Below are 18,437 nucleotides of genomic sequence, written 5' to 3'. Positions count from 1 at the left end.
TTTGGTGAGATGCTCATCAGTAAGCTTTGGTCCAAGTTTTGATTTTACTAGTATCATTTTTGAAAATGTTTGCTCACAGATATATGTACTACCAAAAACTGAAAACATGCCAACAGCAAACTTTTTTAAGTCAGAATATTCTTCTGGTAGACTGGAATAAAATTACAAAGGCTATTGTCTTGAAACGCGATTTTCAGGGCATCATTGGCTTGCAAATCAATTATTTGCATTTGATAAATTCCTGGAATCTCTTCTGGTGATACACTGAAAGAGTTTTGAAACATTTGAATTTCCTGCTTATGATCATGGAAGTCCTTAAATCTATTTGCAAATTCTTCTTTTAAAAGTTCCATTGCCTTTATACATTTTTCTTTTGAGGCAGTTGAAGTATTCCTTTTCTCATTCTGCAGCACTTTACAACAGGGAAAATGTATAAAGTTTTCATCACTGAACTGTTTCATAAAAATATCTAGAGAGAGAGAGAGGATAACCCTTATATTGCTCTGAGGGCCACACTGAGTATCATTAAGGGCCGCATGCGGCCCTAGGGCCGCAGGTTGGGGACCCCTGCTATAGACCATCCAATTTCCCTGGCGCATTGCAAATAGAATGGAGCTATTTGTCTCCATGCGAAACTTTGTCTTTTGAATAAAAACACTCAGGGATCTCATATCTAAAACTGGTCTCCAACCTCCCGTTGACTTCGGCACCACAAGCAGCCGATTGTAAAACCCCTCTGAGGTCTTGTCTGTAACTCTATTGCTCTCTTCTCAAGAAGGGAATGTACTTCTGCAAGAGCTGAAAACCTCCTTGAGCCTTCTGAGTAGGCAGTCAAGATGATAGGCTTCTTGACTAAGGGGGGCTTTTCTAGAAATGGAATTGAATAACTGAATCCTAGTACTTCAATTACCCATGGTTCTACACCTTTCTTGCTCCATACCTCCCAAAATTGCTGGAGTCTTGCTCCTACTGGTGCACAGAAGAGATTGCTTCCACTTTTTGGGGACCAATCTTGTTGAGGTTTTCTTAATGGCTCGAGAGCCAAAGCGGACGTTTGATCTCGTTCTGGGGTTCGATCTCGGTCTACTGCCACGAAAGGGAAAGGGCTGAAGGAAGCTATGTTCACACACTCAATGGATAAACTTCTTTCAGAAGACAAAAGGTCCTTCTTTTGCAAAACTCCCATTGCATAAAGGGAGGCTATTTCTCCTGAAACGTCCCTGCACAAAACAGGACATCAAGAAGATCTGATCCTATGTCTGAAGGAAAGTTGGGTAATCTTGAATCTTCTTCCCCAAAGCTCCTACGGACCAATCCAAAACACTAATTACCTTTAAAATCTTGAAAGTATTCTTTACAAAATTGTAGAGTTCTGCTGAGGAGAACATTATTTTGGAAGCAGAAATGCTGACCTTCAGGCCAAATCTAGATGGGGGGCAGAAACTCCCAAGGAAGGAGCTTCTCCAGTCATGCAGTATGCATACCTTCTAGTTAGAAGGTGTGAAGGCGGATAGCTAATGTAAGCCTTCCCTTTCTTTTGTCTGGAAGCCAAAAGTCCACTTCCTTTAGGGCTTTCTACACAGAAGTAGGCAAAACCATCTTTGGCAGCTTTGTTGTGTCCGGTAAAACACTTAACTGAAGCATTGTAGTGGGAGAAGCAGGAGCTGCTGGAGAGAAGAAGGTAGGATAAGTACAGAACAAAAACTTCAGTAATGCTGCATAAGCTGAAAACGATGAAGCCTCTTCTGGTGCATTGAGAAGGAGAGGATCCCTAGTGGGTTTCAGTGCATAAGGCTTCTTTAATAGACTGTCCTGTTCTCAATGGATCTTGCTGAGGTGCTGAATTCGCTATAAAATCCTCTTCTAGCGCCGAACTCACTGAAGAAACAAAAGAACAACGTTCACTGGGTGTTCCACTGGGCGATCGACTACTTCCAGGTGCTTGGAAGATGTTGGGGGCTTTGGTGCCAACTGGTGCTTGTGAGTCATTGAAACGTTCGGGCACCAACTGGCACGTGGTGCGCTTCTGGGACAGTTGTACTACAAGGCACAGGTACTTGCTTACGGCTCTTAACTGACGATGAGCTCTCTGGAGAAAACTTCTTTGGGCTATTCCAAAAGCTGCACGAAGGTACAGTTTCTTTAGACTTCTTACACAGAACCACTGGCACTGCCAAAGCGTCAGCTGCATACCTTTTCATGGTCAAGAAGAATCACTATACCACCATCACCGCCTCTTTTCTGGGCTGGAAGCCTTGGAACTCAAGGAAAGATGGTGCACTTCCGCAAAGATGCCCTTCCAGTGGCTGTCTGCGGTCTTCACCTGGATTTAGCGACAGGTGAGACTGAGGAGCCAACTGCCCATGGGCAGACCCTACTGACCTCCCATGGGCTTCCAGTATGGCTTCTCCATGGTGCAGGGGAGTATGCCTAGGAGAATCAGCAGGATGGACAGCCAGCTCCTCCACTTGCACTTCACTTACAACACTTTTGCGCTCCATGAGCGCTTTCACTGAATTACTTAGTTGAGTCACTGTATTAAATAATAATTCGAACTTGCTGTCGAATTTACTTTCCAATGCGGCAATGGTGTTGGAGTTAAGAACCTGGGAGTTGGGATCAGGACTAGGAAGAATAGTATAGGGCTGGGAATGGGAGAAATAGTGGGGACAGAGACAATTGGAACATTAACAGATCTATCTAATTCTTGACTAGTAGCCAATCTGACTTGTTTAATACTAGCCTTTCTTTGTCTATCCCTAGCCAATTTAGATAGATAAGAAGCTAACGTCTTCCACTGTTTTGCATTCCATCCCTCACACTCCAAGCAAGTATTATCCACTGAGCAGTTTTGCCCTCTACAATCAACACAAATTGTATTTGTCATATTTTGCCAACATTAACCTTGTCCTACAGCCCTTACTGCAATAACGAGTGCTTGATACACTAGTGCTGGACATCGTCGATTACAATTCAAGTAAAAGTCAGTAACTGATACTAATTATCTAAATTAACTGGATAATTATCTAAGAAAAACAATTCATTGAGACTAATTATCTAAATAAACTGGATAATTACCTAAGAAAAACACAATTCTTTACCAGTCAAATCAGAATCTGTTCTAAATAAATGCCAAATGGCTACCAAAAATGAGTGCATACTTCACAAATTTCCAGGAAAAACAGCAAGATTTAAAATTCCCAGCCAGCTGCTGACCCACAACCTTGTTGTAATCCAGCAGAAACAAATTGAAGCTCCTGGCTCAGTTGTTCCTCTTCTCCCTGAAAGTGGGTGGTACTAGTTACCTATAGCCTAAACAAAGAAGAATTGTTACCGCGAATTCCAAACCTTAGCTACCGGTGCTAGATATTGTTAGCTATGCAATTACATACTTGGAAAATTACTTATGTAAAATTAGTGCTACCAAATCAAAAAGAGTACTTCACCAAAAGTCAGTGAATTCTGCAACCAAAACAAGAGCTACCCAACAACCGTCGTTCAGTCGATAAGCAGCAGGAACGAATTGGGCTTCTGAGATGTGTTGTACCTATTCTTCCCCGAAAGTGGGCAGGGTCAGTTACCTACACCCAAAAAATGGAGTGCTACTGTGAATTTTTAACTTAAGCTGCTGTCAAAGTCAGGAACTAGTAATCGCAATGTAATTACATAGTAAGTTACTTATATAAAATCATAGCTGGTTGGTCTTAGGGTGCCAAATTGACACATATTACAGACTAACACTACGGACAAAGGCTTTTATGTACTTTATTTTGTACATTTACAACTATACTGTATTACTGAGAGAAAGAGGCAATAATATGAGGTTAAAACTGACTGCAAGAGTATCTGTGTTCAATAAACATGATTGTCATCATCCCTAAGGGAAAACACAGTTTAAATTTTATTTTTCCACTCATGGGTTTTATGTATATGTTCTCATCACTTTCTCCTGTCTTTTCCACTTCCAGTCTTAATTACCATCTGGTCGTGGTCCCCATCTATGTACTTTCCTTTCCACCTCTCATTACATGCTCAGACCATCTCTCTTTGAATTCTTTACCTATTTCCAACACGTGGAGTTGCATTTCTTAGCAACTTCATCATTTGTAATATGAACTTTCCAATGCACTTCAACCAAGCCTCAGCATTTTTTGGCCTTACCAATTCAATATCTCCAGGTCACTAGTGTAAAACAGACTTTACACAAACATAAAAAACTTTTTGCTCTGAAGGTGCCAAAAAAAAAAAAGGTGTAAACCAAGGAAGGAGGTTCCTATGGGATTAACTTATTAGTTACTCATCTAACAGGTATTGTTTGCTTTTTAAAAACTATTAAACAAAGTGAGTAAAGATATAAGTATAGCAATGGTTTCTACTTCATATACCTATGAATAAACATACCTTTGGGTCTTGAGGAAAAGCTTGCTTATTACAATATTTACAAGGCATATCGGCATATTTACGGGCCTCAGATACCAAAAATGATATTACTGGTTCCAAAGAAGGTTTCAACACAAAAGGCGGGTCTTTTGGTCTCCTTTTAGCTGGGGGCTCAGCACATCGACGTGCGATTTCTCTTGCTTGCGCCATGAACCATCTCCTGAAAACTGGTGGGTAATTGCACTCCTTTTCTTCAATACTGAAACAATGACAAATTATGTGAAATTAAAATTAGGATTACTTTTTTATAAATACACAGCAGAACATGAAATTGTGATGTGCATATCTTTCTTAGAACTTTACAACACTAAACACTTATGCCATGGTGCCAATGATGACTAAACATTCTTGAAATAACCTTAACATATCCTTATACGTCCAAAAAAAAAAGTTTTGTAGCATCCCTTCTTTCATACATGAACTTCATTTCTTTACTAATCATACAATATCAGGTAGCTGAAGAGTTACTTAGGAAAGACAAATAATGTACAGTGGAACCTTGGTTTTCGTACGTAATCTGTTCCGGAACCTCCCATGAAATCTGAAATGTATGAAAACCGAAACAATAATCCCCATAAGGAATAATGTAAATACAATTAATGCATTCCAGACCCCAAAAATATTAACAACAAATGCATTTTATAGGGAGTAAACACAGTTTTACATACAGAAAACAGTGAGAAATAAATATAAATGACAAATGAAATAAATAAATGAACATTTAACATCACTCTTACCTTAATGGAAAACACTTGTTAGCGTATGGAAGACAGAGAGGAGGGGAGAGGGAGGAGGAGAGGTTATTGTTTGGAAGAGGAATCTCCCTCCAGAAGGACTTCAGGTATCAAGGACCTATTTAGGGTAACTTCTCTTCGTTTTTTACTGGCACTATCTGAGGTTACTTCCCCTCTTCATTTTTTACTGGCACTAAGACCAGCTTGAGAGTTACTGGACCCGTGTCACACAACAAAACTGTCCAGAGACATTTGTTTCTGGTGTTTCTTTAGAATTTGCCTAAAATAAAGCACGGCATTGTCATTAAACATGTTGGGGACACAGATTACAACTTCTTTGCTGGGATGATAACTCTCCACAAATTTTTTACATTATTCCACTTTGCAAACATGTCTTAACCCCTGAAGTAGGCACATTATGTATGCCCATTTGCTTTCTGAATTTTTCAAACCAGCCTCTGCTGGCCTTAACTTCACTAACAGTAGTGCTTGTTGTAGGCATTTTCTCACTGATATCTGCATGCAACTTCCTCCAACACTTTCCTATGAGTTCTTTCTTAAACTCTATAGCGTTTCTCGCCTTTTTTACAGAAGGGCTAGCACTTGGAACTTTCTTTGGCACCATGATGGCTTATTTAGCAGTTGTAACATACACAAAAGCAGAATGGGTCACATAAAATGATGGGATGCTTTGTTTGGGCACTCAATACGGGCACAGTCACACGCTGGGCCCCGGATGGAGTGTTTCCAAGTGTATGAAAACTGAGGAAACGCACAATAACCGAGACAAAATTTCATAGGAAACAGTCTATGAAAACAGAAACGTACAAAAACCAAGATTTGACTGTATTGTATGTACAGGTAGGAACCGAGTTACAACGGGGTTAGGTTCTTGCATGCATGTTGGAAGTCAATTTTAACAGAAATTGGTTTGCAATTCAGTCTGCAGTACAGTTAATACTGTACAATGCCAATTGCTGACAGGGCAGGGTAGCTCAAACTGATGCTGCATGAGTGATTAAAGAGCTGTCCTGAAATGGTGTGTTGCCAAGTAACTCAGTGGTCAACTGCCATATGGTGTATATTCTTATGCATCAGCCCTCCCAGCTCCCTGCCAGAAGTATGAGTGGTCATATGTCAAGCAGGTTGTAAGGCAGATGGTACTTGTACAATATTTCTAACCGTGTGTGGCCCCTTTTCCAAGACACTTGAAAAATACCACAATTTTAGCGAGTTATACATGTTCTTTTTGTATTTTATTTGGCAAAATGACATTTTTATAATAAAATCATAATTTCTAAATGTAAACTGAATTTTTCTTAAGTATACAACCCTGAGATCTTATACAGAGGAATTGCTAATGGTGAAGCTGGAACATGGCCATAAAACTCCTGAACAAGGTGGTTAGGCAGTAACTACTGTCCAGTAGGCCCGGAGACCCACCTGTCTGGATGTAAACCTTCCACTTAGACTTTCAGCCCAGGTTTCACATTGAGGGTGGCAAGAGGTGGGCATTAATGTAAAGGACCTCAGGTTTGTATAGTTAGGAAAAATATAATTAACTTTTATAAATTTTGATTTGTTCCAACACAATATACAACCCTCAGTCCTTTATAACCTTTACAATGGGAAGACTCACTTATTGGAGGGAGGAATCTGAGCAAGTTTCTTAAACTGATTGGAGTTCAGCACATATGGAGTACTTCTGGTCGAAAGAGTGAGGAGGAGTGCCCTGCCTCTGACAATTTAATCAGAGTATAAGAACTGCAGGATCAAGAGACAGACTTCTGGATCTTTTTGAATGAGTAAGGAATCGTAACTCATACGAAAAAGGCTGGGAAGAGTATTAAGAGTCGGAGGCATTAAGGCAAAGATCCGAGAAGGGTTTACCTTATTGCCAGTCTCCTTCCTCCCCTTGCTAGAGGAAGGAACAGGATTGCTTCTATGGTTCTAACAAGAAAAATATAAAGGAAGCTTGATGTGTAGACTTAGTGCATCAGACGCCAGTCCAACAAGTATAGGTTCGAGTCCTATTCTCAACCCAAAGGAAGAGAAGTAGAAGGATGAGGAAGGAGGAGGAGAGGCCAGTTACTCTTAAAACCTTTCCACCTCTAGAACCGCACATCTTAGGCGAGATATAACTTGTCCTCTAAACTTAAAGGAGCCGGGTAAGAAAACACAACTTGTTGAGCAGCTGCCGTAGGTACAAGGAAAAGAGGTTCCAAGGACTTGTGGCCAAAGACCCAAAGGTACGAAGACATATAAGTGGTCCTGATGAGACCACATCTCTCTTCCAGTCTGACATATTTTTCGGAATACGAAGAAAGGACTAAACTATGGTACCTTGCGCTCTTGAGGAAAGCATACAGGTGACGTCGTTACTCATCGCCAGCTGCAGAGAACCTCCTCCTGATTTTCTCACAAAAACCAGGAGAAAGAAGAGTCCTGAAACACTTCTCCCTTGGCATGTCATTGATTACAAAGTCCAAGGCGCACAGGATCATGAAGAACTCGAACCTGTCAACAGATGCTGAATGATTCGGAGTTCATTACGACATCTGAGACAGAGTCGAGACACTGATACCGGCCTTTTGAAGGGTGATATTGAAGAAGATCAATGTAAATCGTCTATCCTCTTCGCCAATTCTAGAGTGAGACAAGATACTATCTTGAAAAATAAAACTCTGTTTGATGATTCTCACAAGGGCGTGTACTCTCTAAACGAGAGTCAAATGCTGTCTAGAGACCTGAGGTCCCTGTGACGGCAAGACAGAAAGATTTGTCTTCAGTAGTTGAATTCGACTGAGGAGAAACAATGATATTGTTATGCTACAATAAAGTTTTGTACATACTTACCTGGCAGATATATACTTAGCTATAGACTCCGTCGTCCCGACAGAAATTCAAATTTCGCGGCACACGCTTACAGGTAGGTCAGGTGATCTACCGCCCTGCCGCTGGGTGGCAGGACTAGGAACCATTCCCGTTTTCTAATCAGATTTTCTCTTCCACCTGTCTCCTGAGGGGAGGCTGGGTGGGCCATTTAATGGTATATATCTGCCAGGTAAGTATGTACAAAACTTTATTGTAACATAACAATATCATTTTTGTACATTCAACTTCCCTGCCAGATATATACTTAGTTGATTGACACCCTTGGTGGTGGGTAAGAGACAGCTAATTACTGAATAGACAGGTAAACAACATACGTTGTAGGTAATAAATAAAACCTTGGTTCCTACTTGTTTAGGCGGAAGACTTCATGGCTACTGCCTAGGAGTCTGCTTCGCCTCAAGAGCCTCAGCTAGGTAGTGACCTCATGCTAAGAGTTCTTGTGGGTCTGTCAATGGGGTCTTATCCGCTTACTCAACAGAGCATGAGGATTTTTTGTCAATGGGTGCTATTCCACTTATATGACAAAATACCTTGCCTAATGACATAATCGAGGAGCACAACACCGATCCCGATCACCTGATCCTAACACGAGGGTTGGTATTGAGATTGAAAGGAGTTATCCCAAAACTCCTTTCAAACAACCCTAAAAACTCGACGTTAAATAATTAAAATTTAACTAACTAATTAAGGATCAGTATAGGCTCCCTGTCCCAGCAACGTATCCGCAGACACGCATAAACCAAGAGAGAAGGATCTCTCGTAGGTTATTCTGACATCCTTCGGGTAATGGGAAGTCAACACAGAGTTGCATCTCCAGTATGTGGCAGCTAAAATGTCCTTATTGACATATTCTTATGGAAAGAAAGAGAAGTCGCAACGGCTCGCACCTCCTGCGCTTTAACTCTCAGCTGCTTGAAGGAATCATCAAGGCACTTATCGCGTACTTCGGAGATCACACTTGTCCCAAAGAAGGCCAGGGCGTTCTTTGATATGGGACTCGTCTGGCTGGCGCCTCGCGCCTGGCTGTAGCTTCGTGCCTGGCTGGCGCCACGCGCCTGACTGGCTCCTAGCGCCTGGCTGGTCGCTGGCGCCTCGCTGGCGCCTCGCTGGCGCTACGCGCCTGCCTGGCTCCTAGCGCCTGGCTGGCGGCACGCACCTGCCTGGTCTCCTAGCGCCTGGCTGGCGCCTCGCGCTTGATTAAGTCTCGCGCCTGGAAGGAGACTCGCTCCTGACCAGGGACTCGCGGTTGGCTGGCACCGAGCGGCTGAGAAGCGGCTCGCGCCAGGAGCGTGGCTGGCGCCTGGCCGAGGATCCTCTTTCCACTGGCGACAGACGTCTGACAGTAGACTGGAGGTTGTCCGACGACTCTTGCCTAGATGGAGCCTCCCTCCAGGAAACGGACCTCGTATATCGCTGGCGCTTTTTGATCGGAAGGGGAAGAAGGCTCGTTCACTAAAAATCTCGAGCCTCTTGCTTCCGAGGAGTAGAAGAGAGGCGCTTGGAGCATGGAACATCCAGTAGACGAGAGGATCTCTTAAAGGGACGAGAGAGAGGAGTATTCCTCCGAGGAGGATCCTTCGTGAGTACTTCCGTCGCTGACGAGATTTACTCCTGTATGTTAAGGAGGATTTTCGTTGCAGAATCTTCCCTCTCCTTGTCCGAAGGAGGGGAAGGAGGTCTGGAAGTCGAAGATGACTCCGAGCCGAAAGCAGGCGAAACCAGGGCTTTCTTGGCTCTCTTCATATCCCTATGAGCACCTTCTGGGAAGCGCTTCGGGTCCCTCACTGCACACCAAGACTCTGCAGGCAACCCTTAAGCTGTTTCTTCTTCTGAAGAAAAAACTTAAGCGCCCATGACTGGCAAAGAGACCTTTTTATCTCTTTCCCTACTAAATGGGAAAGTCCCTTGACTTCAAAGCTCTGAGCCAGGGTTAGAAGGGTTTTAGTTCTTTGCCAGAAATAATGGCTGGAAAGAACAAATCGCCGAGTCTCCTTCGAATCCGATGCAAGAATCCAATGCATGAAGTTCACTTGTCCTCTTGGTAGTTGCGAGGGCCAAGAGAAAAATGCATTTCCTCGTAAGATTCTAAAAGAAACTTGATGAGGAGGTTCAAACTTGTCGGAAAAGGGATCTGAGGACCATGTCGAGATTCCAACTCGGAGTACGTGATGTCCTACTCTTGGTTGTCTAGAGGGATCGTATAAGATCATGAAGATCTTTGTCCTCTGCTATCTTTAGGCCCCTTGTAAAGACAGCGGAGAGCCTGCTACTGTATTTTGAAAGTAGATAAAGCCAAAAGTGATTCTTCTCTCAGAATGGGAAGAAAACAGCAATGTAGGTATTGGAGGAGGACAGTTTCTTCATTGTACACTGCAAGATAGGTAGCACTTCTTTGCCTTGGCAATGACACTTGCCATTAGCCTTGAAAAAATCCTCTCCTTCCGGTCAACTTCTCGACAGTCTGCATGTAATCAGACTCAGAGTGGAGAGGTTTTGAGGTACCTCTCGAAGTGAGGCTGTTAGAGAAGATAGACTCTCTCGAGAAGGGCCCTTGGAAAGTGCTGTAGGAATGACGTGACCTCTGTGAATCCAGCCTCTCGAAGGCCAAAATGGGGCGAACAGGGTCATCCTCGCTCCCTCTAACGCCAGCAATTATCTTAATAAATCTCTTAGGGGAAAAAGACTAACATCTATCCCCCTTCCATACTAAGGATGGCGTCTATTGCTACCGCTCTTGAAATGAGAATAAGGGAGCAGTCTAGAGGAAGCCTCTTCAACATTGCGAAGAGATCTATCAAAGGACGTCCTCAAAGTTTCCACAACTCTCGACAAACATCTAAGCGAAGATTACTCAGACGTCAGTAGTTGCTGCCGTCGATCGAGAAGATCCGCACGAATGTGCAGCATCGAGCAACGAACCTCCTGAGGATCGTTACGTTCTGTGCCTGTGTTCAAACCAGGCTCTCTTTCGTTAACGAGAAAAGGGACGAAGAGAGAGAGAATCTCGATACTACTTGAGATATGAGAGAGCTGTGGAATTGTTCGAGTTGATCTAATAATTTCGTCCCCCCATGGGATCGAACCGCCGTCCAGTTGGACGGGGAACGAAATCAGGAACGGACAATGACGCTACCGAGCCTGCTATCAGAGAGGCTATTGGAACCCTTGGCCAAAAACTCGTTCTATCAAGGAACTGGAGAGCCAACCGTATTGTTTCCAATTCTTTAGACTAATTGCCAGGACATTTGTACCTCTGTCAAGATGCCTGGCACCAATTCGCTATCACCAGAGGTGATCCTTGACCTATTGAGAAAGTTTCAGAAATATTTCTAGAACTTCGATTTATTTCAGTTTTCCGGTAGGAAAAAACTGTAGAGGTCTGAATTGCAGTCCATTTAGGGAAACAAACTTCTCCCTCGAGGAAATGGTCCCCAGAAGACTCATCCATTCCCTCACTGAGCATGCTCCCTTCCCTAATAAGGCTGTGCTTTGCATAAGCATGAGAGCAATATATAATAGTGCTATGCCGCGGTAGACTCGTACAGAATTCAGTTACAGTGCGGTAAACAGCACCGAAAAGGTGTAAGAGGTATCTCTGTTGAAAATTTCTGAGCAAAACGAAGACAATGTTCATTCATGCTTGCTATAATTCCCCTCAACCCGAGGCTAAAGTTCGTGATTGTAGGGTAGAGATACGGTTAGTCAGTCAATCCCGCAGGAGAGAGAGATGTAACCGACCGCGCATGGCAGAGAATCAGCTGGTACTGCGTTGGTCTACAGTGACAGCTATGTTCGCCGTCTCGCACTATTCTTCCTGAGTTGCCAGCTACTCCATTCTACGAAGGAATAGGTTATTATTATTATCGAGCAGAAGGAAACTCTCAAGAAGGCATATTTAAGCGAAACAGACTTCGCTAAATACAGAAGCTGAGTTGGTGTTGTCGTAACAATACCTTTAAGCGTTGTCCTTACATCGGAAACTCCTGAAAGGATACAAGGAGTACCGATAAAAAGAACTTAGAATACTAGTCCTTTCGGTTGCCATCCGTAGAGGTAACTACGGTATGCGTATATGACTTGAACCATACAGTAGTAAAATAACGCAAAGGTAAAATACTTAGAGTATTGTAGTCACTTGTACAGCTAATTCTCTACTACATTCTTTCCTTGACGAGGAAGAGAGAGAATGGAAATCTACTGTCTTCGTTCTTTTCGTCAAGAGAACGAATTAGTATTAGCCGAAGGAGATCCTCAAGTGAGAACCGAGGACCGAAGAGGACAGCTCAAGCTTCCTATGCTATTGGACATAAGACTTCAAGGACGTAGTCTACAAGTCTATTACCTGGAAGAGCCTCTAACCAATGGATGAGAGCTCTTCCGAATCTTGTCCAAGAGAGCTTATACGCTTACGCGATAAAATGTTATTGAGATCTTTGTCAATGAGAACTAACCCATTTACGATACAAAGAGTATACATTTTTTGTCAATGAGGTGTTACGCACTTACTTGACAATACGTTTAATATCTCACTAAAGAAGGAAAACACACTTACATGAGAGAAAGTTAATCCAGGAATTCGCATAAAGTCTTCCCGATTTCCGCAGAAATCGAGGAAGGGGCAGGATTCCTGTTCAGAGATTGGGCTTACGGAAGGAAGGACCTTAATGTTCCCCTTCGGCAGCGCAGTCCCGAAACGCAGAAGAGGCGTTTAATGACACCGAAATCTGCTTAAAGTTTTCTAGAGTCTTTTTCTAGATGCCAGCTCTCCAGAACCAACCTGACTACCTTATCCATGCAGGTTGGATAGTTATAGAGAGAAAAAGAGTCAGGGCCCCGAGATGTCTTCATGCTCGTAACCAAAGAACGAGGAGAAGGAGGGGCGGCTGTACAAAAAGTCTCTCCAAACTCCTGCATTAGCAAAGCAGCTGAGGATTCAAATTCCGAAAGTGTCGCATCCCTCGGAGATTCTTAGTCAGAAATCTCCTGGAAGTCTTGCCTCGTCATGATGAGGGAAGATATGAACTGAAGGAGAGAGCCTAAGCTGAGAGGAACTGCCTGTTACAGCAGTCCTCTGTAAATTGGAGAAGGGCTTCTCACCTGTCCAGAGAGTTAGGAAGGAGACTCGTGACGATCCTGACAAAGGCGACGGCCGCCTGTGCGACATCTTGCGTCTTTGTCCGGAGAAGGTTGATCCTGTGAGAAGCTGATTCAGCCTCTTGATTGGCTGTCGGCTTGCGTCTAGAGGAAAACTCTCTATCGTAAGGTGATCAGGGAGATCCTGGCGCCTCGTGCCTGGATAGCGCCACGCGCTTGGCTGGCGCCTAGCGCCTGGATGGCACTACGCGTTAGGATGAAGGCTAGAGCCCGGTAAGAGCCTCGCGCTCGGTTGGGGCCTCGCGCTCGGTTGGGGCCTCGCACCTGGCTGGAGCCTCGCGCCCAGTTGGAGCCTCGAGCCTGGCTCTTTCCAACTTTAGCTCAAAGGTCGCGACTGCTCGGCCGAGTTCCATCCACACTTGGGCGAAGCGGAATCGGAAGACGAGAAGAACTCTCTGCGGATGCCTTTGTAATGGCTATCCTTGGCAGTCTGGGACGCCACAGATCCTGCCAAGGGGACGCCTGATCGGTGGGGATTCTCCGTAACCTCCGTAAGGCTTTCGACATTCCTTCTCCTCTGGGCCTGGGAGCTTGGAAGAGGTCTAGGCCTGGGAGCGAGACAGAGCTGATCAGATGCACCCTCCACTGCACTGGGAACACTACAATCACTGTCCACTGCACTGTGCTTACCTTTAAGAGTTCGCATTTTGAGCTCTACTCTTTTGAGTTTTCAAAGCTGCAATTTCCACAGATGAATTGCAGTTTCCGTGAAGGTAGAAGGTGAAAATACTGTATGTGAGGATTCAACAACTACTTGTATAATAGGTGCTAATACACTAATTGGCTCGTTAGTACGAGACTTACTAAAGCTTCTCGAGGAAGCTTTTGTAGCCCTATGCTTTTCTAACTTCCTTAAGTAGGAAGTTAGAGTCTTTCATTCTTCCTCACTCAATTTCACACAATTCTTACATGTACTATTAGTAAATGAATAATAATATTCCCTACACAAGCAAAAGGTGTGAGGGTCTACCGAAGCATTTGGTAGTCTCATGCTAAAGTCCTAATTCACTTCTTCGAAAATTTTGAAGCAAAATTTAATAAAAAGTTCACAAAAGCGTATGCCAAGCCAAAGATCCAATACGTCACCAAAAAAGACAGCCCAGAAGATCGATGGCGATGAAAAACGAAAATCAAGTCAGGAGGTACCAACAACGATGTTGCGGGCACCGGCGACAGAGAAAATCTAATTAGAAAACGGGAATGGTTCCTAGTCCTGCCACCCAGCAGCAGGGCGGTAGATCACCTGATCTACCTGTAAGCGTGTGCCACGAAATTTGAATTTCTGTCAGGATGACGGAGTCTATAGCTAAGTATATATCTGGCAGGGAAGTTGAATGTACAAAAATACTACTTATGTGAAAGACTATGGCGAATGTGGACCTACTTCTTCACAACTGAATAAGAGAGAAGAACTCATGATTCTGACCAGAGAAAGACGGCTCCAATCCTTGGAATGCTACAGACGACTGAAAGAGTTATCCAGCTATTTCCATTGTTGCTTGGCGATATAGCCTATGCTTGCAAAGAAAGCTGGACAGTCCTTCAGCTGTGAAGACACGGGGATTGTACTGCTTGAGGAACCGCTCTTGTGTCACTGACACTAAAGGTTGGGTCAGGGAGGAACTCCTCTCACTGCCTTAGAAGCAGAGTTGGCAAGTTGGGCGACACATGAATCTTCCTTCATTATTTTCAAATTGGGGTAAACAATGTTTAACACCTTAAGAATTACAAAAATGTAGAGAGAAGACAAATACAGTCTAGTTTTTCTGAAAAGTCATTCTGAGTCATCATGGTGGCCCATGGGTCAGGTGCGATGGAGCAGAAGATCTACAGACTTCCATTGTACCAGAAAGTAAACAGAAAGATGATAAGGAGTCTACACTGAGGCATATCTATGTCTGATGATTCTTGCAAGGGTGTGTGCATGTGTGGAGCACGAGACAGAAACCCTAAACAAGAGTCAAATGCCGCATAGTCCTTAGGTCTCTGTGATAGCCAGACAGAGAGGTTCCTCATTAGTAGTTCCCCCTGACTGAGGAAAAACAATACTATGACAAACAATCTCTTTGGAGAAAGCAGTACCCTGCCCCTAACTTGACTCTGTAAGAGTTGCTTGCTAATACATTTCATCTTGAAATGTGTTTGGCTGATAGAGCTATCAAGTGCACAACTGTTACCCTTGAGCACCTGCATGTTAACCACAACAGGAGAGAAGTGAAACCCTCTTGTTGGTGATAAATGCCACTACCGTGGTGTTGTTGCTTAAAAACACCACAGAGTGCCTCAAAATCAAATCCTGAAACTCTCGGGAGGCACCAGAGAACAGTATTCTAGCAAAGAAAGGATAAATGACCTAAAATAGGCTGCACTGACTTTTTCAGTTATAAATACATGAGGCCGTATGTATAATAGTACCTAACTTTCGTGTGGCATTTGCTGACATTTTCATTTGATGTTCCTCATAAGTAAGACGTGAGTCAAAATCTACACCTATAATAATTAAAACTCCATTCACACTCATTCAGCAGAGTCCCATCCACCTGAAGAGAAGGATGGGCAGAAATACATTATGAGATCTGCTATTTCCTAGTCAACATAAGAGTTGTGAAAATATGCTTGAATTGTGACATAACTCTTATCCAGGAGTTTGAACCTGAGATAAGAGTCAGCACCTGAAGACCACACTGGAGAACAGTACTACTCCAAACAAGGGAAGAAAATTGAAGCCCCTAAATATATTAGCTTCATCAAAAACATTTCTGCAGGACAAATGTTTTCAGAAAGAGGAAGCAATATTACATATACTATGCTTCACAAAAGCCCATTTCTTATCAAAAGTTACACCTAAAATTTTAAATGAATCACTGATATTAGAAACTGTGTCATTTAAATGAAAATCGGGTTGCAAAGGGAAAAGTTGTTTGGATTGACTGACTATCATACTTTTAGTCTCAGAAGGGTTAAGTTCCTTGCTACAAAGCCTACTACATTCGTGAATATGTGCCTGATCTCTAGTCAACAATTCTGCAACCACAGACCTGAGGCATGAAGATGAAACAGCTAGAAGAGTAACATCACAGGCATATGCATTCAGTTTGTTCTCCAAACTCCGCCACATGTTATAAGTACAGATAATAAATAGTAAAGGTCCAAGAACACTACCTTGAGGAACACCAAAAATTACATTACTATGGCTACTATCTGTACATACTGGCCATCAACACAGGCACTTTGGGTTCTACATATTAAAAATTCCTTTAAAATATTAATAAAAGAACCACCCATTCCTAATACTATTAGTTTGTAGATAAATGCAGATAAATGCTTCATGATTTACACAGTCATAGGCTGCACTGAAACTGACCAATCATGCCTCTCCACCCTCACAAAGAGCTCTCTGCAAGATGGTTGATAATGATAAGAGGGCATCACCAATACCAAGACCTTTACAAATCACAAACAGTAATGCTGGTAGGAGGCTACTACTTTGATGAACCTACAAAGAAGCTTAGAGAGCAGCTTCTCAAAATCTTATATAAAACAGAGGTAATAAACTCTGCCTATATTCTGGGGGGCATGAGGACACAATTGGTCCCTTAGGTAAAACAGCAATGTTTCCCTCTCTCCAAACAGAATTTAAACTTGCAATTCTAATTAATCTTCTGAATATAGTAGTACTCTTAAGAGCAATAAAATCAACATCTTTTTAAAAAGATGGGAAAGATCTTATGCCACTGTCTGCCAAGCCCCAGAGGAAAAGTCTTGACTTCTCTGGATCTGAAGGCCATTGATCACAACTTTGGCTCTGGAAAGCATGACTGAGGCAATGTCCACAACTCACTAGACTGTTTGCTCATAAAAGTTCCGCCTTCTGTTTAGGGCAATATACAGAGGTTCCATCAGCTCCTAGAAGGTGAGGCATGTTTGCAAACCAAGAGTGATAACTTATGCATTACTTTCTTAACTTAACCATTACATGCTGTTTTTAACCAAGGAGAGCAAAATCTACAGTGAAATATTTCTAACCACTAGCTATTGATTTTAACAAAGGAAATAGTGTTGTACAGCTGAGAATGTCACATGTATATATTTCATCCAAACTACATTCAATCATTTATACCAAAAGCAACAAAACATTAATTACCTCACTTGTTTATCTGGATAATTTTCTGGTATGACAATGTTGTGTCGTATAATGTAACTGCCTTGAACTACTTTTAACACCACTGAAGAAGTTTTCTGCCGTAACTTCAATTCATCTGAACCTACAATCAGTTTATTTTTTATCGCAGAAATTTCTCCAGAACAACAGCATAGAGGGTTTTCATCAATGAACTTTCGGACAAATCGCAAAACATTCAGCACCTGCAAATGAATACCTTGAGATTAGTTTCTTTGTTAGCTTCAATGATTTTCATCTTCCATTACATAAGTAACTTGAGAAACTCATTTGCTATCCTTCAAAAAATTTCAAGATACGTAAAAAATCCCAAACCATACATACTTTTAATTCATGCATTAAACACATTTTCCATAATAAAACATTAGCTATGTCAAAAATGTAACTAATATGCTTAAAGAGTTTACTAAACACTACTGTTACTATAAGAGATAAATTCTTCCTACAATGTCTTACAGCATGCTGTCAAAATATATCTTCATAAAGTCATACTCATCGTTTCAATAAAAAGATCCACAAAAACTGAGATAGTATATACTGTAAAAAAATTTTTTGCAAAAAAATCGGAAAATTAATTTTATACTACAGTATTCAAATAATGCCAGAAAAAATTAGAGTAATGTAAAATAGAGCTAAGACTCCATGCCTGAAACCACATACTTAAATGGGAGCTGGTGGTGAAAATGGTTAAGCCTAGACGGGGGGGACTAAAAGTCTAAACTTAGAATGCAATAACCATCGTTTATCATTTGAAAAAAAAAAAATCATTTTACTACCTGCAAATTATCAAATGCTTTACCTAACATGCTAGTCCTTTATATTATTATAATAGGTACTTTAACCAGATAATAATAAACTAGTGCATGAGTTACAGTATACATGACCTGATAATGGGCAAAAGTTGGCTGGTGTGTTTTGAAGTTGGCTTTGTCCATAATTTACTTATAAGAGAAACTCCATGTCTCTCTCTTCTTACTAAGTATATTCAGTCAATACTAAAATGAGTGTCAAATACACCACTATCAGAACTACAT

General features: G+C 42.2%; 1 protein-coding gene across 3 annotated transcripts in view; it reads right to left on the bottom strand.

Annotated features, from left to right (window-relative positions):
- The window catches only part of LOC135222631 (uncharacterized), an 88,278-nt gene that overhangs the window by 12,769 nt on the left and 57,072 nt on the right, over positions 1–18,437 (bottom strand). For 2 of the 3 annotated variants that reach the window (XM_064260755.1, XM_064260756.1), the window contains exons 4-5: positions 17,368–17,588; positions 4,402–4,639 (exon numbers count right to left, since the gene is read on the bottom strand). In XM_064260755.1, the coding sequence (XP_064116825.1) occupies positions 4,402–4,639; positions 17,368–17,588 (459 nt within the window). Of the gene's footprint in view, positions 1–3,161; positions 3,282–4,401; positions 4,640–17,367; positions 17,589–18,437 lie in introns of all 3 variants that reach the window. The other variant, XM_064260757.1, reaches the window with a different exon arrangement.

This window comes from Macrobrachium nipponense, chromosome 8 (genome assembly GCF_015104395.2).
Source record: "Macrobrachium nipponense isolate FS-2020 chromosome 8, ASM1510439v2, whole genome shotgun sequence".
Taxonomy (NCBI): Eukaryota; Metazoa; Arthropoda; class Malacostraca; order Decapoda; family Palaemonidae; genus Macrobrachium; species Macrobrachium nipponense.
Note: the sequence above shows the minus strand (reverse complement) of the source record. Positions and strands in the feature narration are given on the sequence as shown.